The following is a 24,495-nucleotide window of genomic DNA, read 5'->3' as shown; positions in this document are numbered from 1 at the left end:
CAACAAAAGATTTCAAAGGGTAGTTTTATTCTAAAAACAAGATGTAAACACTTTGCAAAAAGGCTAAGTCACAAAGTTTACAGGAAATAAGACTTTAATAGCACACAGATAATTAAATTTACTACAATTAGAGGTCTTTGAAGTCAGATACTCCTGGGCACTATTTACTCAATCTGCTCCAGACATCAAATCACAGCTAAGGAGACAGTGGGGTCCCAGATACTGCAAATTAACCTTTAAATTCAGCTTTGGGGATTTTTTTTTCCCCAAGACAGGGTTTCTCTGTGGAGTCTTTCCTGTCCTCAAATTCACAGCAATCTTGCCTGCCTCTGCCTCCCTGAGTGCTGGGATTAGAGGTGTGTGCTACCACATCCAGTACTTTGTGGATTTTCAATAACAGAAATAAAAAGTCCAAAAGAATTAGGAGAAATTAATACAGTAACAAGCCCAGTTAGTAACTTTAGCCCAGGCAGATAATAACCTACTACCCCAGAGGAAACCCCATGCTGAGAATTCTAAATGGGGAGATGCTATCACAGCTTTCTAGCAGGGTGCTACAAAAGGACTGCCCAGGGCAGTGGTCTAAGACACAGGACTTTGCCTCCTCTGCAGAGGAAAGCCCTGAGGGATGAAGTCCTACCCTCTGAAGGGAGGATGGACATTCTATGCAAATCTCCATGATCAAAGCCCCACTCCCGGGAATACAGATGACCACCAAGACACTTCAAGTTACTCTTGGTGTGACAGGTACCAATAATTTTCTTTCCAACAGTGCGGCTCAATTCTCCACCTTGATCATTCAGGACTCTTTAACAAACCCTGTACAGCAACCAATGTTAATGGGATGCCCCAAAGCCCGGAAGTTATTGCCAATCTTGGTCTTGGTTAAGTGTCCATCATAAGGCTCAGTAACATTAGAAGTCCTCACATTCAATACCATCCCTAGACTCATTACTTCTCTAGCTCGAAGATACGGCTATCCAGGATGCTTATGAACCACAGCAGCAAAAGCAACGCCCTGAAGTGTCAAGACAAGTGTTAGCCAATACCTTCTCAAGATGGGAAAGGCCACCCCACCCAGATTGGATGATTCAAAATTACTCCCTAAAAATTAAAAAAACCTACTTTTTATGTTCCCACAACTCCAGGAGCATCTTAACTGCTCACGCCTACAGCTTGTGAAAAGGCTGACACAACCCTCTTCATTGACCTGGATAGATATGGCTCATCAGCTAAGAATGAGCTCAGTTCCCAGCACTCGCAGCCCACCCTAACTCCCGTCCAAGGGATCATGTCTCCTTCTAGCTTCTGTGAAGAACTGCATTCACAAGCAGACCTCCCTACACAATTTTGTGTTCTGGGAATCAAACTCAGGAAGCGCCACTAAGCCATCCAACAAGCCCCTTCACTTAAATAGAAAAGCCCTAGTTATATCAACAATTACATCTTTTCTTTTTACACGATATTTTTCTTTTAGCCCTACTGGTACCCAGTGGTTACTCAGGAGGGTTTTTCTTCCATCCCACCTGGCATCCTACCCACCAGGAGCACTTCTGAACTTTAAGGGACTCCAAAGCCAGTCCCTGAGCATATCCCAGTTCCCATGACAACTCCTCCCACCTTTCTACAGTAATCTATTATCAGGAGGATGCCATATACTTTACATCCCAGTTCCTTTGCCCATCCACTTCCTTAGTTTTGGCAACAAGTCCTCACTTCCTAGAACTCTAGTCACAGGACCAACCACCTCTGCAAAGCACCGGCATGACATGGGCATCTTCCTGAAATCCTGTTCAGCAACCTATCAATTGTCACAAGCCCCAATGCACAAGGAGTGTCTGGAGCTGGCCTTTAGCCCTCCTTTTCCACTCCCAGGCCTGTGAGCTCAGGGTAGACACAGATTTAAAAGGCAGACTAAATTCATCTTTATTTTAGGGCTCATTCATTGCACAGTTGCTGGGGAGGTAGCAGAAAAGTTGGCAACAAGTTCAGTAGAAAAGCTCTTGTCAGCAGCCATCCCAGGGACTAGCAGATGGCTACAGGGATAGAAGACTAGCAGACAGACACAGGGACAGAAGACAGCCTCTGATGCCCTGGCATCAAGACTTTGTATGCTGGAGTCTCTCATGCTTGAGCCAATTAGCAAGCACAGTAAAAAGCTGTTTCATGATACTGCGTCTCCAGTTTCACTTGAGTGTGGTCTTGTCCACTCCCTGGCTTCTGGTGCCCATAAACTCCTAAGAGAATGAAAAAAAAAAAAAGTGAGTTTGGATTGCCACCTGGCTGATAGCAGGTCAGATAGACAGGCTCAGAGACCAGACTCTGTTACCCATCTCCCGACACTGCACAGTGCAGACACACAAGCTCTCTATCTTCTCCAGAGGTTTGTGGAGGCTTCTCTTCTGCAGCCATGAAGGCAGGAGAGAGGCTGTTCCACATGAGGATGTGACTGGGGCTCATGGGATACTTGCAAAACAGGGCCAGAATAAAATCCCTCAAGGCAGAGAGAGCCCTGCTTCTCCTTCCGTTCCACAAGCCTCTGAGGTCACTGCCCAGCGCTGGTCCAGGACGCAGTGAGAAGGAAGATTTGTTCGAAAGCACCAGGGTTCGGCAAGGACAGGAGTGAATCCTCCAAACACGGGGAAAGGCTTTCGGCATCCTCTCCCTGCACTACCAATGACCAAGGTACAGGCAGCCCATGATCACTTTCGAATACAGGGGCAAAAGGTAAGCAGCTTAGAAAAGGTCAAGCTGGGATAAGTAACTGGGAACCAGTGACCACATTTATAGCCTCTAACACGCGGCATGCTAGGAGTCCCCTGGAGAGCTGCTAAAGAACACTGCTGACTCCAGGCACATCTCACTCAGGGGGGTGGTGGCGGTGCATACTTAAGGAAGTGCAATTTAAGAACCACCACTTCAACGCCCCTACTAAAGACAACAATGAAGGGACACAAGGCACTTCTGCATTCTCACTAGTCAGGTAGTCTGGGATGGGCCTGCCCCCTTACATGTACCCACCATAGTTCAGAGAAGGCTAACTGTGCACACCACCTGTCGCCTTTCTCAACCCAACAAGTACTGTGGCTCTGTAAACACTCATTTCACACCATGAAAATGTGGAGAGGGGGAGGGGGGAAGGACTGGGGGAAGCATGTCCCTCCTGCTTTTCCTTATGACTGTGCCTTTGCTGGACCACTGTTGCTCTCTAGTGAAGCACCTGGATTCATACCTGCAAGGACCCTGTTTCCAGCGACTTCTGGAAAGCAGAAGACTGCTGAGCACACACGGTAGAGATCAGCTGACCATCCTGCAGAGACAAGCCACATTCAGAACCTCACAGTCAACCAAGATGTCCAACAGGAAGCAAGACACAACTATTAGCTGGGGACGGATGGGCGGGTTACAAGGTGGTATAACAGCTTCTTCCTGGGGGCTGAGTGTCTCCTCCTTGCTGGGGACCCAACTCAGCACGCTGCACAGCACTCCACCACTGAGACATGCCCCCAGCACCCCCTACTTCCATCTTTCCCCTTCTGACTGTATCCGTCCCCCACCAGTGAAGGCTTTGAGTCATGGCTACCATCTCAGAGGTATGGGCTTATTTCTTCCCTCATACTGAACACACCGTAACTTCTGATTTTTTTAAAAATTGATTTTCCTTTTCTTTTGTTTGTTTTTGGAGACAGAGTTTCTTAGCTTTGGCTGTCCTGGCCTCTCAGAGAGGCCTGCCTCTGCTTCCCTCAGTGCTGAGATTACAGACACCGCTTTCACTTTTGTTAAGAAGCAGCTTGGATGTATGTGCAGGTCTGACCTCCATAGGCTCATACATTTGAATACCTGGTCCCTAGTTGGCAGAACTATTTGGGAGTGATTAGGAGGTGTGTCATGGGGGTGGGTTGGGTGGGGTGGGAGAGCTTTGAAGTCTCAAAAGCCCACGCCATTCCCAGTAAGCCCCCAATAAACTCTTCACAGCACTAGGCACACACATGGTACACATACATATCTGCATTTACATATAAGCATAAAACAAAATGGCTGGATTGTAATTTTTGTCTACCAATTGCATTTTAAAGAAAGCGCCAAAGGCTAGACAACTGGCAGAAGAAGGAATGGCTAAGAATGGTGGCTGGCAAGTGACGCCACTATGTACTTCAGGCCACAAGGACCTACAGAAAGGGAGCGAGCGGCAGTGGGCACCAGGGCGCCCCTTCTCTCAACACTCGCCCCTAAGGCCTCTATTACACACCCTGCCCATCCCTGGCCCACTTCTCCGGCCCCGAGGTTCCCTCCTGCTATCTCTTCTCTGTCTCTATGCGAGAACTTAGGAAACTGGGCACAATGCCTTCAGAAGCAGCTCTTCGGAAATCTGCGCCAGCCCATCACCTCACAACATGCAAATACCTCAAGTTTCTGGAAAGAGGTCACCAAGCTACAAAAAGACCCAACACTGACTTGTGTAGCTTCCAGAAAGCACTACACTTTGTAAGACTGCAGAGAAAGACATGAGTGTAGGAAAGCTCCAGGCTTTGGAGGGGACAAAGATAGAAGCCCCAAACTTAATCACATCTTCCAACATCCTTTTCCTGCACTATCAATGACCGGGGCACAGGCAGCCATGATCACTTTCGGATGCAGGGACAGAAACGGAGAAAAGGAAACCAGGGAAGATGAGACTGATGCCAGGGCCAGATGCAAGTCAGAGAACACATGGATCCTATGGCTAGCATCAGCAGCACAGAACCCCACCAATCTGCCCAGACCACAGGGGAGAGCTGACCCACAGGCTCAATCCACAGAAACCTTTGTCACAGCTTTGGTTTTCCAAGCCAGGAAATGGAGGTCCCAAATACGTAAGAATGGCTATGTTGGAATCTGGGGACTAGCTGGGCATCAACCAACCACTGGATGGGGGCTCAAGGCAAACAATGTCCAAACTGAGCCCCCGCTTTCCTTCACTGAGGCTGGGCTGCTAATCTCTCGGGGGGGGGGGGGGGGTGTTGATATATATGTGACCAGCACCGGAAGAATCAGAGCCTCAAGATACAGCTTTCCAGGGCAGAAGCAAAGCACACATGTGTGTGAGTTTCTGCCAGTGGAGGAGGGGCAGGTTCTGCTTTGATGGTGAGGGAGGGTGCCTCAGGAAGCCCCTGCAGAGGCTCCAAACTACTTCTAACCCTCCCTTTCTCTTACTGCCCAGCTATGTACTTTCCCTACACTGCTAACAAGTCATTGCAATCCAGCACAATGACAAAGAGAAAGGTCAGGAGGACAGCAGACTGGTGTCTCTGATGCCTACATCAACCTCTCCCTTTACAATGCCTCATGCTCTCTCCTAGCAGGAATCTGGAGGTGACACGTAAGATCCAGGCCTCCCAGGAAGTGGGGTCTGAGGGGGAGGATCCACACACCGCCCCTTTTTCATCCTCATCTCCCCTACACTGCCACCAAAGCAGCTGAGAAAACTATGCAACTCCAGGGGCTCAGAGGCTGAACTCCAGACTGGACAGAGCCAGCCCTCAATTCTCTCAAACACTGACATATCTTGACTAGACCTCTGAACAGCGCCAGGTCCTAACCTGCTATGACCACCTGAGCAGCCACGATGGACTTTTGAGTCACACTCACCGGGAGAAGGGACCGGAGCTCTTGGGAGGCAGGCCTGGTGACCTGCTGTGCTGGCTGCCTAATGGCACATCAGGGCACCGCACGCCGGAGTGCACGGTCTCTAGCAGCACTGGGCACGGACCTGAAGAATAGCACAGACACAGCAATTATTGCCTGTGTTGGGCAGCCTCATTCTTGTCTATTCCCACAGGGTGGAGAGAAAACCCCTTCCCACGTGGCTGCCCAAGGTAAGGGCCAAAAGTACCACAAGGGGGAAAATTCAAGGAGAAAAACAAAACAAAACAAAACAAAACCAGCAAATCTGCTTGCTCCCTTCTCAACCTCCACAGGCAGGGTGTGCACTCAGTTTCTATGTGACACACAACAGGTGACCCTTCCTCCCCGGGCAGGCTGCACACTCAGTTTCTATGTGACACACAACAGGTGACCCTTTGTCTTTCATCTGTTCCACACTGGCTCCTGACTAACAGAACACAGCAATATATGTGCTAGGAGCTGAGTCATGTAACCCTTTCCTACAAAGTCTCAAGTGTCCTGAAGAGGTGACAATGGGTGTGGAAGGCGGAGGCTGAGCTCCACACCCTGCCCTTGCGCTCCTAGAGGTCAGGCTCAGGTCCCCTACCACTGCCTCATGTGTGTGCCAGGAAGACAGGCAGCAGGGGGCATAACAACAGGCAGGAGGCGGTGTGGGAAAGCACCAGGGTTTGGCAAGGACAGGAGTGAATCCTCCAAACACGGGGAAAGGCTTTCCAAATCCTCTCCCTGCACTACCAATGACCAGGGCACAGGCAGCCCACGATCACTTTCGAATACAGGGGCAAAGAGTAGAAGGCAAGTTGAGAGGGAAGGCTACGGCCAACAAGCTAGGTAATGGTTAAACCAGAAACAGATGGACAGACAGACAAAAGCCAGATTTCACACGGAAAGCAAGGAAGCCTGGCTGGGAGTGCCGACAAATCTAACTAGTACCAACCACTAGCCCTGTGGCTAGGACAGAGCCTTTTTTTTTTTTTTTAATAGAGACAGGGCCTCTCTATGTAGCCTTGGCTTTCCTGGACTCTCTGTAGACCAGGTTAGCCTCACAGAGATCTCATGGAGATCCGCCTTCCTCTGCCTCCCCAGTGCTGGGATTAAAGGCGTGTGCTACCACCATCTGGCTTAGGGCAGTCTTAACTGCTACCCACACCCGCAGCAGACCCAGCACTTGCTACCGTGTCTTCAGGCACCTGCAGGTCCAGAAGCTAGCAGAGAGCAGCGACTGCGATCTTGATATACTACATACGACCCCCAACTCCTTCCCGCTCCTCTGCATTCTACTGTCAACCCACAAACTTAAAGCAGGGGGCACACAGAAGGTGGGGGGTCGGGGGACGACACACGGCAAAGATCCCAAGTGGGTACAGGAAGAAGCAGGCACACCTCAAAGCACCCGAGGAGGGCAAATGTGGATCAGATGGGCTGACCCTCACCTCCACATACTCCCAACTACAACCGGGAGAAACGGTACCCCAGATCCCAGGGTCAATCCTCACTCAGGAGCACCATGGTCCATCGGTCTGGCAGGATAGACGCAGCTCTCGTGGCCGCTGTGCACCCAGGCTGTGATTCCTGGAAAAAAAAAAAAAAAAAAAAAAAAAAGCCCAGGTGAGCCAGCTGAATAGCACGTAGTTATCTAGGAAGAACACAGGAGCTGCCAGGCTGCAAACCACGTGGCACGGACCAGTCTCCCCACCCCTGCCCCCCTTTCCCATGTAGTTTGTAAGGGACTCAGTCTGTCCCCAGAGTCTTGCCCTTGGGTCTTTCTGGGCCCCACCAGGCTTCTCTCTGCCTTTGCCAAGCCTTTCTCAAACCTGAACTCCACACCACCCCCCACCGGAAGGCTACTTAGAGGCACCCGGGCTACAAGTTGCTCCGGAATAGCAGCTTTACCCAGGCATCCTCTCCATGGACACTGGGCCTAGGAGGCGGCTCCAGTTGCTGCGGAGTCGACCCAAGGAGCTTCCATTGGTCTCCAGGAAGGCCGCCCAGTCTTCAGCAAAGCACAAGGGAAGAGGCTGCAGTGAGTGCAAGGCAGGGCACGGGGGGTCCAGACGCTCCGCCCGGGATCCTGCGGGCTGTCCTCAATTTAAAAGCCTGGTCAACGGGTTCGCTTTGGAAGGATGCTGAAAACATGGAACAAAGGCCATAAACGACGTCCGACTTTTTGTAGGCGACAAACATGGCTTTAGGACTTCAGGTACCACAACTCAGGCGGAGGGGTGAGACACGAAAGGCTCGGTGCTCGGAGCCCTTCCCAGGTCCGCCGTCCAACGACGGCTCTCCCACATGAAGGGACCAGAGCCGCCTGGACGCCCCACTGCACTCACCTTGGTGCCCGGCATCGGGCAGCCGAGCAGACAGCACAGGACCATGTAGATGTCCGTAGATTTGGGAGGATGGCATTAGGCAGACCGAGAACATGTCCACGCGACAGGAAACTTCGCTCTTGAGGCTGGGCGCCGGCGGAAATACGGATGACAAAGTGTCCTGTGGCCTAGAACGGCATTTCCGACCGGAGGGACCTCCAGCGCCCCCTAGAGAGAGGAGGCCAACAATTGCTTGGGATTGTTAGGTTAAACTTTAGCTGTGGCCAGGTTTTAGGAGGAAATTTTCCCTCATTTACTTTTTTTTTTTTTCCTGTTTGCTCTGAAGCAGCTCTGTCTTACTCACTACCGAATCCATAGCACCTGGCTTAGTAGTGCCACAGAGGGACAAATGATGAGTTGCAGTCACGTTTCTTTAAACACCCCCACACGGAGACGTCAGTAATAGCTTAAGCTGGAATGTGAAGGTGAGGTGATGAGCCGAGGGAAGTGGACAAAGAACGGACGCTTTGCTCAACGTCTACCTCAAAATGACAAGGGACTGGCAGAGTCCCTTAACTAGGAGAGGCTTGATCCAAGTGACAGAGATGACAGACAGATGTCTGGGAAAGGAGCTCATGCCCTCACACTCTTAAATTCGGCCTGGATCCCGGGTCACACGTAGCTCTTGACCCCGTGTACAGCAACCCTGCCCTTGGGTCTTTCTGAAGAAGGAACTCCGTTAGAAGAGTCCAAAGGATCGCTAGGCCAGGAGAAAATAGAAATCCAGATTTGCCCTGTGAGGGAAATGGGAGGTTCTAGAGAGCGGGTGGACGGCATAGTCCATACTGAGGAGATGCCCATAGAGTTCTGAGATTAAACACTGTGAGTCTCCGTGATGGAAGTAACCGTGGGATGTCGTTGCTGGGTTATGCTGAAGGAGGCACCCTTTTACAGACATGCCTTTGCAGCCCCCGCCCCCGCCCCCGCCCCCGCCCCCACCCCACTACCGGGTTAAGAAATGAGCTACCGTTCCTTGCCCTAATTTTACATTCTCTGAGAATGATTCTAAAAAGACAAAAGATAGTCTGGGCCGGAGAGATTGCTCAGTGACTAAATGCGCTTGCAGAGGATCTGGGTTCAATTCCCAGAACTCATTTGGTGCTCTTAAAGTCTGTGCCTGGAACTCCAGATTCAGGGAATCTGATGCCCTCTTCTGTGAACTTTCTCTCTCTCTCTCTCTCTCTCTCTCTCTCTCTCTCTCTCTCTCTCTCTCTCTCTCTCTCTCTCTGTGTGTGTGTGTGTGTGTGTGTGTGTGTGTTACACATATGGTATATACAGGCAGAATACGAATAATATAATATTTTTAAAATCTTTTTTAAGGCAAAAGGTAGAATTAACTCCAATGCTGCATTTTTTTTTTTGTTGTTGTTAAATCATTTTATTTGAGCAAAGAAGACACACGAATCCTGCCATTCTCGCTAGTGAGGCTGCTACAACCTCCTGACCTAGTGGACCTGGGTCAGAGAACAGCCACACCCTCTCATGGGCGCTCTAATGCTTTATTTCATGAAATCAATACTGTACAAGATTCTATGTCAGCAATGTAACGGTTGACGTTGCCAACTAGACAGGGCCCAGACTCACCCAGAAGACACACCCTTGGCACAGCTCTGAAGGACACCTAGACTAGGCTAGCCATTGGGCATGTCTGTAGAAGAATCCTCTAGATTACATTAAGTGAGATGAAAAAGCCCGCCTTAACTGGGTGTGGACAGCACCATTCCATGGTCTGGGGTCCCAGAATGAGCAAACAGGATGGAGCTAGCAGAGCACATACTGATCGTTTTTCTCAGAACAACGTGACCAGCCTCCTGCCACCAGAACTTTCCAGTTGATGATGGTCCATACCCTCAAATGCTGAGCAGGAATAACCTCCTCCCCGCTTAGCTGCATTTTGTCAGGGTATTTTTACAGAGTAATGAGAAAAGCAATGGATACAGCATATCCTCATGTTGTTCCTCCCCTCACCCCACTGGGTACTGGAGATTACACCAGTACTAAAAGCTTCTCCTGGTAGTGACTGCTTTGTCACTAAGCCCCACCCCCAGCCCTCTTATTAAAATTTACTATTGAGGGCCTGGAGAGATAGATGGCTCAGTGGCTAAGATCACTTTATTGCTCTTCCAGAGGACCCCAGTTCAATGCTCAACACTTACACGGTGGTTCACAACTGTCTATGAGTTCAGTTCTAGGGCACCTGACACCCTTGCATATACATACATGCAGGCAAAACACAAATACCATAAAAATAAAAATGATAACATAAATAAAATTTGGACTGGAGAGATGGCTCAGAGGTTAAGAGCGCCGCCTGCTCTTCCAAAGGTCCTGAGTTCAATTCCCAGCAACCACATGGTGGCTCACAGCCATCTATAATGAGATCTGGTGCCCTCTTCTGGCCTGCAGGTGAAACACTGTGTACACAATAATAAATAAATAAATCTTTAAAATAAATAAATAAATAAAATTTAAATTTGAGACAGATCCAGGCTGGCCTTCAACTCACTCTGTAGCCCAGGGAAGTTCAACGAGGAAGGTCCTGAGTTTGCTGCATTCCATGAGTTCCAGAACTGTTTTTCTGTTCCTCTTGCACGGACCCCAACAATTTTTTTTTTCTTTCAGTAATGTTTTAGGCCATAGGGCCAAGAGTAGCCTGGGGCATAGGAGTCTTGCCTTGCCTATTTCAGAGTGAGGTGATTCCATGCTGTTGCTACAACGAGCATCCCTCTTTTTTTTTTTTTTGGTTTTTTGAGACAGGGTTTCTCTGTGTAGCCTTGGCCATCCTGGACTCACTTTGTAGACCAGGCTGGCCTTGAACTCACAGTGATCCACCTGCCTCTGCCTCCCGAGTGCTGGCATTAAAGGCGTGCGCCACCACACCCAGCTCAAGCATCCCTCTTTTATCAAGTGTACAGGCCAAACACTATGACCTTCTGCTCCAACTGGTCCCTTGACCCCCACACACCAGCACACGGGCCCCTCCTTCCCTTCAGGTTTCAGCTTCAGAACCTTCATTCTCTTTCTTTGCCCTGACACTCCCCCCTTTATCCCTTGCTACCCTGAACCCTACAAAACCCTCCATCCCATATCACCAAGAAGCCATCTTCCTTTGGAAACCCGAGGCAGTTCCCATGTACACCCACTGTCACACCTAGCCAGTCCCACAGCAGCTAATCACAATTTCCTGGGTGAATGAGGCAGGACTGAGCTCTGGGGTCTTCAGTCAGCCCTTACAGCTAACCATATTCTGGGAACAAACAAGCTTTGACTCACACAGCCTGGCTTTAGCCAAAAAGTCAACTCAGAAAGCCCAAGCAAGCCGGGCGTGGTGGCGCACGCCTTTAATCCCAGCACTCGGGAGGCAGAGGCAGGTGGATCGCTGTGAGTTCGAGGCCAGCCTGGTCTACAAAGTGAGTCCAGGACAGCCAAGGCTACACAGAGAAACCCTGTCTTGAAAAACCAAAAAAAAAAAGAAAGCCCAAGCAAGGGACTGGAGAGACAGCTCAGGGGTTAAGCATATGTACTGCTTTACCAAGGACCGCGCTTCCTGTGCACATACTTACTCTCTCACACAAAGGCACACATATATACTTACAATAAAAATAACTTTTTAAGAATATATAAATTTTTTTAGGAATATATAAATTTATTTTAGAAAAGAAAGGCCACTGAAGGAAACCAGTTTTTCAAGAATCATTTTATGTATATGAGCGTTCTATCTGTATGTACACTTACATGGTAAAAGAGGGCATCAGATCCCAGTACAGGTGGTTGTGAGCCACCACGTAGTTGCCCAGAATTGAACTCTAGACCTCTGGAAGAGCAGACAGTGCTCTTAAATGCTGAGCCATCTCTCCAGCCCGTGGGGACCACTTTTTTGTTTGTTTGTTTGTTTGTTTGTTTGTTTTTCGAGACAGGCTGTCCTGGACTTGCTTTGTAGACAAGGCTGGCCTCGAACTCACAGAGATAAACCCGCCTCTGCCTCCCAAGTGCTGTGATTGAAGGCTTGTGCCACCACTGCCTGGCTGGGACCACTTTCAAGTGCAGAAACAGGCAGATATGTCTCACATGGCACAAGGGGCAGAGAGCCTCTAGGATCCTCCTTATTTGAGCACTAATGCCATCTGTGATAGCCCCGCCCCCCTCATCCTGGGACCTGTCATTCCTTGGATTGCTCTTTAGGTCTGTTGGGAGGGGCTGTCTGCTATGGGTCTTGAGCATCTGTGCATATCACTGCTGGATAAAACCAATTCGAGGCCCTGACTGCTGATTATCTGGGCAGTTTCATAGGGGTTCAAAGCTTGTGACCTTGTAAGACAAGGTCAGCACCCTTCACAAACTGAAAGCATCTTAGCTCTGCTCTCGGTAAAAGGGCGAATTCCTCCCAAACACCAGGTGGAGACTCACTTCAGGGGTACTGTGCCACCCATACCCCAAATTCCAAGGCTCTGGGGGTCGACCTGAACACGAAACATTGTTTTCCATTTTCTTCCTTCTTCTTCTCTCTCTCTCTGTCTCCCTTCCTCCCCTCTCTCGCTTTCCCTCCCTCCCCGCCTCCCTCCCGCTCTCCCTCCCTCTCTCTCTCCCTGCCTCCCCTCTCCCTTCCTTCCTCCTCTTCCCCCTCCTCCTTCTTCCTCTCTCTCTCTCTCTCCTTCACTCTCACTCTACCCCCTTCTTGATGTGTTATGCAAGGTGTTTTTGCGCGCACGTGGAGGCATATGGAGGGACCAGAGCTGATACTGGGACGCATCCTTGACTGCTCTTCCATTTTAGTTACCAAGGCAGGATCCCTCCATCAAAACCAGAGCTCACCGATACAGCTAGCCTTGTTCTGGGTTTCCTCTGCCTCCGCCTTCTGAGAGTTATAGGCGGGCCCGGTAATTACAGACTGCCCATTTACATGGGTTCCCGGAGATCTTCGTGTTTCTGTGGCAGGTGTTTTAACCACCGAGCCATCTCCCTAGCCTGTTCTGTTTACTGCTTTTTCCAACAGTAATAAAGTCCCGGTCCTCTGCCGCCATAGGTAAAGTAGTATGCTGCGCAATGCTTGGGGGACAGACATTTAGAGCATGCGCAGTGTTTGCGGTTGCCACTTAGAGCATGCGCAGTGCTTGCGGCTGCCCCTTAAAGAACATACGCAGTTTTTTTACATCTGAACTGCTTGACAAGGGGTAAGTCCATCAAACAGTCCCAGCTTTTATTTCCTTGTCAGCAAATGGAATAGCGCTAATGTTTGCCTTATAGAATTGTGTTCCGAGTCCATTTGTGCTGGCACTAACAAAGTACTACTGTAAACTGAATGGCTTGTAAATAGAAACCTATTTCTTGCAGTTCTGGAGCCTAGATGGTACACTATGAAATAGAAATGACCCCAAAGGACGTGTGCTAATGACTTGGTAGCTAGGGCCTGGTAGAAGAAGGAGAGGTGACTGGAGGCGTGCCATCTGAGGAGGTGACTAGACACTTGCCCTGGCGTTGTGGTGGGGGTTGGGGTTGGGCGTGTTAAGAGAAGCCTGGTCCTTTCTCTTTTGCTCTCTGGACACCATGAGCAGTTTTGTCCCACCACATACCTCTTGCCATGACCACTTGAGATCTCACTACAGACCCAGAAACCGCAAAGCCAACCGACCAACAGCTAAAACAAGTCTCTTAAGTTGTCTTCCTCAGAATTTTGCCACAGCCACACACTGGGGAGTCTGAGGGCAAGGCATCTGTAGATTAAGTATCTGAGGAGCCTCACCCCACCCTACCACTGTATCACAGGCTGATGGTTGCTTCCCTATCTTCTCCAAATGTCAGAAGGGAGAAGCAAGCTCCAGGGAACCCTCATAACCTGATCACTTTCCCCGCCCCCATACATCAAGATCCAACAACCTGATACTACAATGGTAGGAGATAGGGATACAAAATGGATTTAGGGGAGCAAGTCACCATTCAGTTTGTAATGCTGGGCATAAAAAGTTAAGTGGGTCAAAACCACCTAAAATACTTTGTGTGCTCAAAAATACTGGCTGTCACTTGTACTCCTTTGTTGCCCTGAGAACTGACGTTAGAGTCATATCACCCCGGGAAGACATGGCCTGATAAAGACACTTGCCACCAAAAAATGACAACCTGGCCAGGCAGTGGTGGCTCGAGCCTTTCATCCCAGCATTCAGGAGGCAGAGGCAAGCGAGTCTCTGTGAGTTCAAGGCCAGCCTGTGTTGGAAACAAGCAAAAGAAACTTATTCTAAGTATTACCATTTCCCTTTCAGACTCCATTTAATCATACGGAGAAACAAAATTCAAGGTCCCAGGCCCTAGGGGAGCCGTGGACTTCCCAATAGCTTGAACAGCTTCTGTTGTATGGAAACAGTTGTCTGAGTCCAGACACCTCAGGGACAACTTGGAAAAAGGCAGTTGTCAGAGTCCAGCCATCTCAGAGATAACTTCTCCACATTGCTGGCAGGCCCAGGCCCAGGAACCCACTCCTATCCCGATTGATGGAAACTCCCTTGCTCCACCCTGATTGTCAAAATATGTCTGGACAATGCTCCAGCCCACCCTGCTCTCCCGCAATTTGTGGTTTCCTTTAAATATGCTGTACAATGTCCCTTCAGGGTCACAGTTCAGCTCCTGAGTGTTTTGTGGCCCTGATTGATGAGTATCAGCTTGATTACAATAAATTTTTGTCATCTGCATTGGCCTAGTGTTTGAGTTATGTTGGATTTAAGTGGACCCGACAAAACCTGGTCTACAGAGTGAGTTCGAGGACAGCCAGGGCTACATAGAGAAACCATGTCTTGAAAAACAGCTAAACACACAACAAAAAGAATGACAACTTGAGATCAAATTCTAAGCCACATGAGCCATCTCTCCAACCATTTTTTTTTTCGAGACAGGATTTCTCTGTGTAGCCCTGGCTGTCCTGGACTCGCTTTGTAGACCTCAAACTTACAGCGATCCACCTGCCTCTGCCTCCCAAGTGCTGGGATTAAAGGCGTGTGCCGCCATGCCCGGCCAGTTCTCCAACCATTTTAATAGTTGAATTTTCTGGCCTATTTGTTTATCATGCCCATGTAAATGTAACCATGTTAGGGTCATGTTTGTCTTATTTTATTTCTAGTGCGTAGTCTGTCCCTTGCTAAGAAATAGTTCCTTGGTGGATATTTTGGGTGGGTGCAAAGCTAGATCAGTAGATTAGTGAAAGGCTAGATGGATGGATGGACAGGCAGACAGAAGCATGCATGGGGAAAGACGGGTTAATAGGATGGACGACTAATGGGATGGGAGGACGCTGATGTTCCATGCATATTTTCTGGCAAAATGGATGCATGAACGCATGAGTGGAATAAACTGGTAGAGTGGATGCTAGGACTGAGGAAGAGCCTTGCTGGCGCATTAGCATTTCACATCTACTCCAGCAGGGGACGCTGCAGAGCCACGCGCATAGGGGCTAGATGCGCAAAGGCGGAGTTGAGCCTGCAGCACGCGCAGCCGCAGCAGGGTAGACACTGCAGTGGTCGGGGAGGGTCCTGCGCAGTCCCACACTGCGGCACTCACGCAGTCTTTGCCTGACATCGCAGCTTGCAAGATGTGTCGTCTTCGGTCTGCGCTCTTGGCCGCCTCCAAGGCCTCCAGTCTCCTTTAAAGAAAGCCCAAGACCCTCGAGGCTACAGCGCGAGCTTGATCCTCCCACCCTTGTGGCTACGACATCCTGAGGTACTCGAAGGCGAGCATAGGTGGGCTGCTACCTCGGCATCCCGGTCCGATGGACTAGAACTGATGGGAGAGAAACTCTGGGAGGGCGACCCGGGGATGCGGTTGGGGGCTGAGTCGGGTGCCTAGGGCTCCTGTAGCACCAGAAGCCGCTTGTCCTTTCTTACTCAGGGTCCTCGGACTGTTGACAGTGTAGTTGCTTCTCTTCTGGGCCTTGGCCCATTAGACAGCACGAAGGATGACGAAGCTGGTTCTGCGGCACCCAACGCCCCTCCCGCCCACTCTCCGCACTCGCTGGTGGGCTCCACTGTCCAGGAAGCAGGTGTCCAGGTAAGCGTTGCTAGTGCACCTTGAAGACAAAGAGTGCTACCTAATTGCCTTCCCGTGGGCTCCAGAACTAAGGGGTGGTTTGGAGTTCAGCCGGATTCTGAGGACAGGCTGGTGGGTCTCTAGGGAGTGGGGACTCAGGCTAGAAAGACCTCAGGTCCTATGTGAGCGTAGTTCCTTCATTCTCAGGTAAGGAAGCTGCAAAGGCAGATCTGGCCACCTGTTTTGTTTTGAACTCTAGGACCTGACTGCACGGTAGTGATGCAGTGTTTGTGGTGTGAATGAAACCGATATCTCATTTTGAACCTAAATTGGTCTTTTTATGGACAGCAAGGTAGAGTCTTGCCAGAAATGAGGATTGCGTAGGGCTGAGAGGTCTTTGAAGCTGTCAGTTAGGCAGTCAGGCAGTATTTTTCCATTTGAGGTTCTTTGGCAGGAGGTGGGATAAAGGGACCTTCTAGAACCTCTGCAGTCTTATGAGAGCATGCGCAAAAGATCCAAAAAGTGCTCTCTGTAGATAATTTGTGGCCAGCACGCGCAGCCGCAGCAGGGTAGACACTGCAGTGGTTGGGGAGGGTCCTGCGCATTTTTCTTTGTTCGTGAGAAAATGCTGCGTCACTACAAAGTGCTGCATCCCGAGAAGACGCTGCGTCACTAGAAGGCGCTGAGTCACGAGAAGATGCTGCATCACGAGAAGATGCTGAGTCACGAGAAGATGCTGCGTCACCAGTAACCCAGCCTCCCATGTATCTGGTGTACGCGGCTGATGTGCCAGGGACTCTTCATGTACTGCCCAGGGCGGATTTCACCAGGTGACATTTAGATGCGCATACAAGTGCTTTTTGCTTTTTGTTTACTGCAGAACTGACATCCTGGTGCAGAGGGGCCACGGCAGCAGCTGGACCACAGTGCTCCCAAGGTAGAGTATGAAATTAAGATGGCTGTCCTCAAGCAATGCTCACAGATTCTCAGGAATCGTATAGACTGGGAAGCAAATAAACAGAAGATGAAGGTGGCTGCGTCCCTGTCCCCCGGTTTTATTCCCCCTTGGGGAATTCCTGTTGAGCCTACTTCAGTCCCGAGTCCCCCTGAGACCCTCCTTGCTTGGGTGGATTGAGCAGCAAAAGGTCTGAATCAGAAGCAGGAAGAATGCTGCATCATACCCAGCTGTACCCAGGTCTGACTTAGTCAGGGTTTCTATTGCTGCAGTGCCAACACCGTGACCAAAGCAGCCTGGAGAGGAAAGGGTTTATTTGGCTTACACTTCCACACCACTGTTCATCATCAAAGGAAGTCAGGACAGGGGCTCAAACGTGGCAAGGAGCCCGGAAGCAGGAGCTGATGCAGAGGCCATGGAAGGGCGCTGCCTACTGGTTTGCTCCTCATGGCTTGCTCAGCCTGCTATGCTATAGAACCCAGGACCCCCAGCTCAGAGGAGGCCCCACCCACAATGGGCTAGGCCCTCCCCCATCAATCTCTAGTTAAGAAAATCCCTTACAGCAGGATGGGGGCATCTTCTCAGTTGAGGTTCCCTCATTTCAGGTAACTCTAGTTTGTATTGAGTTGACATAAAACTATCCAGGCCAAGTCTTCCTCCTCCTCCAGAAAGCAGGAGAACCATCGGGTAGTATTCCTTAGGATCAGGAACCCCGCCCCTCCACACCCCTCCCCAACCCCTCACCCCTGTATTTTTTTTTTTTTTTTACAGGATTAGATGTACTTCCTAGGTTTTTGTAATTAGCTGAGCTGGCTGCTCAAAAGCTTCTGCCTCTGACAGCAGGCCCCCTGCCATCTCTGGCCCTGCATTCGTAAGTGAGCAGAGGTTACCCATGCCCTGGGCATTGGCAGTACAGGCAGAGGATGTGTGGAAAGAACCGTCCTGTGTTGCGAAGGTCCACACCCATGCCTTCCAATGCTGGGAGCTTTCCCACACTGTGGGTTTCTCAACTCTGCATACATTTGGGCCTCTAGGGTATCAGCTCTGCCCACATGTACATTGTTACTGTCCTCACTCAGGGCTTTTATTTTCCTGCCCTGAGTATTCACTTCTCCTAGATGGCCTGCAAGGTCATTGCCAGTCCACAGTGGCCCCTCCCACAAACCTGCTGTGTGCACTCATTTTATCCTGTTGGGGGTTATTTGCATTGGTGGTATAACGCATGGTGACCGCCCTGCCACAGACGGTACGCAATATCCTTTTTAGGAGTTAGAGGCATCAGTGGGTTTGTAGAAATAAGAGCCCACAGTTATGGGATGCTTACTGACTGGTAACTCCTGAGCCAACCACTTTCCCCATAACCACCATACCCTGCTGTGAGCAGTGGCAAGCTAGGTGTTTATCAGGCTTTCATGCCATTTGCAAGTGAGTCCGCTGTATACAGAGACATCACGGGAGTTGTCAAGTTAGGAACATTCTAGACCCACCTCTACTAGAAGTAAGATGTCTTGTCCAGTCCATTCTCTGGAGTATTGGTCCCTTGCATCTGATACAGCACCATACATGTTGCTTGGAGTCCCTGCTCCATCACTCTCTCAGTCAAAGTCAGACTCGGAACTTCATTTCCAGTATTTAAAAAACAAAATGATAACCGAGTGTGGTGGCACATGCTTGTAATCCGAGCACTTGGGAGTCAGAAGTTCCCTGTGGGTTCAAGGCCAGCCTGGTCTACAGAGAGGGTTCCAGACAGCCAGGGTTACACACAGAAAAGCCAAATAAGTAAATAAATATGATGACAGATAACTTTTGCTCCACTTGAGCTCATGTGTCTGTCCCAACGCCCCAGGGACTCCTCTTTGGTTACCCCTGGCCTTCCTGAACACTGGGGGCAGGGGAAGCTGGCTGGCCTCTTTCCTGCACTCGGGCTGCAGGCCTCTAGTGTCAGCACCTCTTGCCCTCATGTCTGTTCCTGTGTATGGACCTGCATTTAGAAGCGACCATGGGCTGCCCGTGCTCTGGTCATCCTTAATGCAGGGAGAGGAGCTGCCGAAGGCCATTTCCCGTGTTTGAAGGGTCCACTCCTGTCCCTCTCAAATGCTGGTGCTTTCACACACTCCTGCTTCTTTGTTGCCCAACACTTCAGCCTCCCCCACAGGACATGGGCCACTGAGCGAGAGTCAGTGATGGCAGGCATCTTGCTTTTGTTCAGTTCTGTTTTGTTCATTTGTTTTGAGACCGGGTCTCACTATGTAGGTCTGGCTGGCCTGCCTCTGTCTCCCAAGTGCTAGGACTGAAAAAAGAGACGTGTGCCACAATGCCTTCATGTTTTGGCTTGGCCTTTCTCAGCTTGGCTCCCTGCTATCAGGGATGAAGGCTTTGACACTTTAGAATCTAGAAAGGCCAGGGTGAATCACACATAATGATGTGTGTGCTCATCGCCCAAGCTGTTCATAGGGAAGCTGCCTTTGTGTGTGTGTGGCGGGGGGGGGGGGAGGGGGGGGTTGTTTTGTTTTTTGAGACAAGATCTCTTTGTAGTCTTGTAACTCCCTTTGTAGCCCAGGCTGGCCTTGAATTCAGTTTCCTGCCTCTAGAGTGCTGGAATCTAAGGCATGCAGGACCATGCCCAGCAGAGGTGATCTTTTGGAGTTGATGTGTATGCCTAAGAGGACCTTTGAAGAACTGTGATTCAGTGGACAGAAGGACATTTGTTTTTCATGAGGGCATGAGAGGGACTTTGAGGTTGAGGTGCAGGCCACGTATGACAACATATAGGGAGGACTTCTGGATGGAGGGGACCTTGGTGGGAGGAGCCCTGGGAGTGAGCCTCTGAGTTGTGTGTCTCTGCCCCTTATGCAACTGCTCAGTTGTCCTATAGGGAGCTGCTTTTTTTTGTTTTTGTTTTTTGTTTTAGCTTTTTCTGAGACAGGGTTTCTCTGTGTAACAATATAGGGAGCTGATTTACACCAATAGGACCGTTTTCATGTTTACTCTTTCCCCCTCATTAATTAGGAGCATTCTCGCTGACATCAGCATGGAAAGACAAGACCACTGGAGCCCCGAGCAGGAAGACAGCACAGGCACTGGGTCACCGAGCATCTCACCATGATTGCCTGCAGGAGTCTCATTCAGGTGAGCTCCTGCCGGATGACTGGGTCGTAATATACATTCTGAAATGAAAATTATAAGCCGCTGGCCTTGCCTGAATTTCTGCCTTAGGCTACGGTGGCGGTGTCCATGGGTACGTCATAGTGGGGGAAGAGCGAGATTGCTGCCAGACAGCGCGCCGCCAGACCTGACTACCACCGGCTACACCTTTCCAACTCGGTGAGCATGCAGAGTGAAGAGCTTAGAGACCAAAGTCAGAGATTCTTCAAGGAAACCAAATGAAGGCCTCAGAGGGGAAATACGAAACCGGCCAAGCTGCTTCTGTCATTCCATTTAGTGCCACAGCATGCAATGTGGCACCGAGGCATCCTTGTTCTCACAGATGTCCACTGTTGAGAGCGGGGCATCCTTGTTCTCGCAGATTAGCAACCGGGGAAACCAGAAATATTAAACACGCAGGGTTGTCTCTTCAAAGGATGAGACACATACCCTGTTTTCCTCCCGGAAGGCTGGGAGCGGAGGTGTTTGATATCCTGGTGACCTTTGTGCTATCTGTGTGCCACATCCTTCCCTAGACCCTTTTTATTTGTCCCATACGCTCATCTGCCAGTCCTATTGCTGCTTTCTCTCTCTCTCTTTTTTTTTTTTTGTTTCTGTCTTTAATTTAATTTTATCACTTACTTGAGTGGCGCCGTTTGTGTGATCTATACAGTAATGGTAGTGGCATGGTTGGGGTGGCAGTGCCGTCGGTGGCAGTGGTGGTGGTAATGGTAATGGTGGTGGTGGCAGCAGGCGGTGCTGGCAGCAGGCGGTGCTGGCAGCGGTGGCAGCAGCAGCAGCAGCAGCGACTAACACCTTTAATTCCAGCAGCAAAGGCAAGTGGATCTCTGAGTCCAAGGCCAACCTGGTCTACAGAGTGAGTCCAGGACAGCCAGGGCTACACAGAGAAAACATCCGTATTGTAAAACCAAAATAACTAAATAAAAAATTATAAAAAAAGGTGTCGTGTGTAGTTAATCTATAGAGTTTTAATGTAGTCATGGCTTAAGCTTTATTGTGCACATGGGGTTGTGTTAATTATCACCAGAAAATTGCTTCAGCAGCTTGTGCTATGCTTAAATATGCCTAGAGTAAACTAGCTGGTGTCAAACTCCTGAAGTTTGAACCAATACATAGCCGGGCGGTGGTGGCGCACGCCTTTAATCCCAGCACTTGGGAGGCAGAGGCAGGCGGATCTTTGAGTTCCTGGCCAGCCTGGTCTACAGAGCGAGTCCAGGACAGCCAGGATTACACAGAGAAACCCTGTCTCAAAAATAAAATAGTATAGTAAAATAAAGTTCCATTCAACACTGGGTTCTGACCCCTGTTGAACCATACTGCCCTTTTCCCTTACTTGGACCATTGCTTGGCTGGCTGTGGTGTCTGCAGAGAGCCCCACAACTGGCAGCCAACGGGAGGGGTTCAAGTCTTGGAGCAAGGTAAGAAAAATCTTTCTTTAAATAGCGACAAGGGCAGGAGTTCGGTCCTCTCACCGGAAGGGTCACAACGGTAAGTAAGAAGAATAGAACAAGCTACGGTTCTTCTCAGTCCTCGGAGACGAAGCATTTTATACAGTTACTGAGACTTTTGTTAAGACACAGAGGAGCAAACACGCTCAGGGCAATAGCTCTGGCGCTTGGTCTGTAAAATTCAGTCCTTGGTTTCCTAAACAAGAAACTGTTGATCTTAAAAATTGGAAATGCAGCCAGGTGGTGGTGTCTATAGAGAAAGTTCTAAGAAAGCCAGGGCTACCTAGAGAAACCCTGTTTCAAAGAGGAAAAAAAAGAGAGAAAGAAATTGGATATGCGTAGGAGCTAAAGTCACAGAGGCCCATGAAAGAGGAGATAAAATCCTTGCCGATTATTTTGCAAGCTGGAGTACAGTGATGCATGCCTTGTACTCTTTAGAGGCCAGTGAATAATACTTCTTGTTTTCTCTCCAGGCTGCGTGGACTCCGCTGCTGGTCTGGCTTCCTGGAGGTTGCCCAGCCAGGCTCAGTCAGGGCTTTTGCGATCTGATGGAACTCAGTATCCATCCAATGATGTGCTCTTAGCAAAATAATGGATTTTATCTTGTCCTTCACAGGCTTTCTCACTTCGGGCCTTTCAGGTGCTGAGAGGCCAAACACCACCCAGATTCCTTGGTATTTATGATTACTAAAATCTCATTTTAAAAATTTGTAATTTTGCACAACATAACAAAAGAAATTAAAAGGAAAAAAAAAAGCTTAACATGGATTTAAGAAAAAAAACAATAGGGGCAAATTGGAACCAAGAAAGTAATTTTGGAATATTCCTTGCTAATACGGTGGCCAAGGACTGAAAAACATAATTGTATGTTTGTCAAATTTCCTTGGAGGCCAGAAGGGGTTGAGTTAGGCTAATATTTTTAAAGTTTTCACCTAAAATCATTTTTGGTGCAGCCTGAGACTCTGACCTGTCGTGAGAACCAGAGCCTTTCAGCAAACTCTTCCTCCATGCCACCGTTTTGCTTTGATGTTTTCACAGTTTTGTATTTTTTTTTAGGATCAGCTGGGTATGTACTTTCATGCTCTCACAGGGCAGCCCAGTTGTTTTCTCCTTCAGGTGCCTGTTTCTGAGGTACTTTCTGAATATCCTATTTCCTAATAGGAGAGCCCTCTTGAACTCAAAATTAAAATGGATCTTATGTAAACAGGCTTAGGTTTAAATCTTTAAAAGTTAAATACCGAATACGGCCCAGGCGTGGCATGGTACCCTGGGGCCTCCAGAAAATACCGTCATTTCGTACCTGAAACTTGACTTTGTCAGATAGCTCTCTATACATTTTTTTCCCATTTACTAGGATTCCCATTACAACTATAAAATGATAATGGACCTGCTTATAAAGCAAATGCTTTTTTTTTTCAATTTGTGGACTATTAATCATGTCCACCATAAAATCCCTTACAATTTTTTTTTTCATTTTAAAGGATAATACTTTGTCTTCTTTCCAAAAGCATTTTACCCTAAAGGAGCAACCTAAAGTATATATTAAAAAAAAAAAAGTCTACAGGGCTGAAGAGATGGCTCAGGGGTTAAGAACACTGACTGCTCTTCCAGAGGTCCTGAGTTCAATTCCCAGCAACCACATGGTGGCTCACAACCATCTATAATGGGATCTGATGCCCTCTTCTGGCCTGCAGGTGTACATTGTATATGTAGTAAATAAATTAATCTTTAAAAAAAAATCTACAAGCTAACCAATGGAAAGGGCCCGGTGTCCTATCATCGAGGCGAGGTTGTGTTTATGTCTTATAGAAAGTTAAATGAAGTCCCAGGTGGCTCCTGCTCTGACACATCCAGCAAGGACAGCAGTCCAGAGACCAAAGACAGACGACAAATCCATCAAAAGGAGATGTCCCAAGAGGAAGAGAGGCGCTGAATGACGTGTCTAAAGACAGACGACAAATCCATCAAAAGGAGATGTCCCAAGAGGAAGAGGAGCCGAATGAAGTGTCTAAAGACAGACGACAAATCCATCAAAAGGAGACGTCCCAAGAGGAAGCCAATAACTTGGGAAGACACCAGGACTTACCTTATAAGCCAAGACTTTGGGCAAAAAACAAGGACTTAATACTACTGACCCCCCAAAATGTTGTTGTTATGTTTGACTGTATTACATGTTGATTCTCAGCTTGTCCGTGCAGAATCCAAATGCCTTTTGTCAGTGGGGATAAAAGGCACACCTGTAACAGAGTATGATGTTGTTTTGCCATGCTTATAATTGTTTTTATTCTTTGGGACCAGTTGTCTGGACAAAAGATCGTATCCAAACATTTAGTCACATGGATGGGCGATATGTTGGCTAGACTAATCTTAACTCAGCAGTCCAAATGTAATAATACTGGTTTTTGGAATAAGCTAGTTGTTTTATAAAGCTCGGATAGTGGAAATTATAGTTATACGAAGATGAAAAAAGATATCTGACGCATCACTTACTAAAGTTGAATCAACACCATGGTGTTACTGAGTCGTGCCTTCTTGCCTCGTGCGAATCGTTACTCTGTTGGCCTTGGTGGGCGCCGAGACCCTGGCAGCCATAGGGGATAAGAATTTGGCTTCCCTCACCCCAGCCAAGTCATGTGTGGCCAGGCTCTGCCTCCTTGCTTGTCCTTGGGTAAGGCCTGAAGTTTCCTAGGCCGTGAGATGCCATCCTCTTACCCACCGTAAGACATTCTGAAGTATGCCTGCTGCTTGTTCTTGCTCTCCTTGCTTGCCAGATACCCCTGTGCCCCAGAAGGCTGGCTTAGTTCACTGAGAAGCTCCACTTGGCATCTGTCTAAGGCCTGATTGGGGACTGTGAGTTTGTAGCGTGTCTTGGGGCTGGGGCTTAGGA

At 49.0% G+C, this 24,495-nt stretch overlaps 1 protein-coding gene and 1 long non-coding RNA gene across 5 annotated transcripts; one reads left to right on the top strand and one right to left on the bottom strand.

Moving 5' to 3' along the window:
• Window positions 1–267: 267 nt before the first annotated feature.
• On the bottom strand, window positions 268–12,975 carry LOC311594800. Of its 3 annotated transcripts, none has more exons than XR_014778219.1 (7): window positions 12,846–12,975; window positions 7,995–8,201; window positions 7,558–7,790; window positions 7,098–7,236; window positions 5,629–5,749; window positions 3,233–3,310; window positions 268–2,237 (listed from the first exon to the last, which is right to left on the bottom strand). It is a non-coding gene; the product is annotated as an uncharacterized lncRNA (long non-coding RNA). The 3 variants fall into 3 exon arrangements; XR_014778220.1 differs by having other exon boundaries at window positions 7,161–7,236; XR_014778221.1 differs by lacking the exon at window positions 12,846–12,975 and adding an exon at window positions 10,540–10,554.
• Window positions 12,976–13,106: 131 nt separating this feature from the next.
• Window positions 13,107–24,117, top strand: LOC311594799 (uncharacterized protein). 2 transcript variants are annotated; one of them, XM_084776829.1, is made up of 6 exons: window positions 13,107–13,204; window positions 15,599–15,734; window positions 15,903–16,061; window positions 16,921–16,977; window positions 20,005–20,124; window positions 20,212–24,117. In XM_084776829.1, the coding sequence occupies exons 1-4, from the start codon at window positions 13,134–13,136 to the stop codon at window positions 16,924–16,926; spliced, it is 372 nt and encodes a 123-aa protein (XP_084632955.1). In that variant the 5' UTR covers window positions 13,107–13,133; the 3' UTR covers window positions 16,927–16,977; window positions 20,005–20,124; window positions 20,212–24,117. The 2 variants fall into 2 exon arrangements, with proteins under 2 accessions (XP_084632955.1, XP_084632956.1); XM_084776830.1 differs by lacking the exon at window positions 13,107–13,204 and having other exon boundaries at window positions 15,520–15,754.
• Window positions 24,118–24,495: the final 378 nt, after the last annotated feature.

Source organism: Acomys minous, assembly GCF_964271855.1.
Source record: "Acomys minous genome assembly, chromosome: 3".
NCBI lineage: Eukaryota > Metazoa > Chordata > Mammalia > Rodentia > Muridae > Acomys > Acomys minous.
Note: the sequence above shows the minus strand (reverse complement) of the source record. Positions and strands in the feature narration are given on the sequence as shown.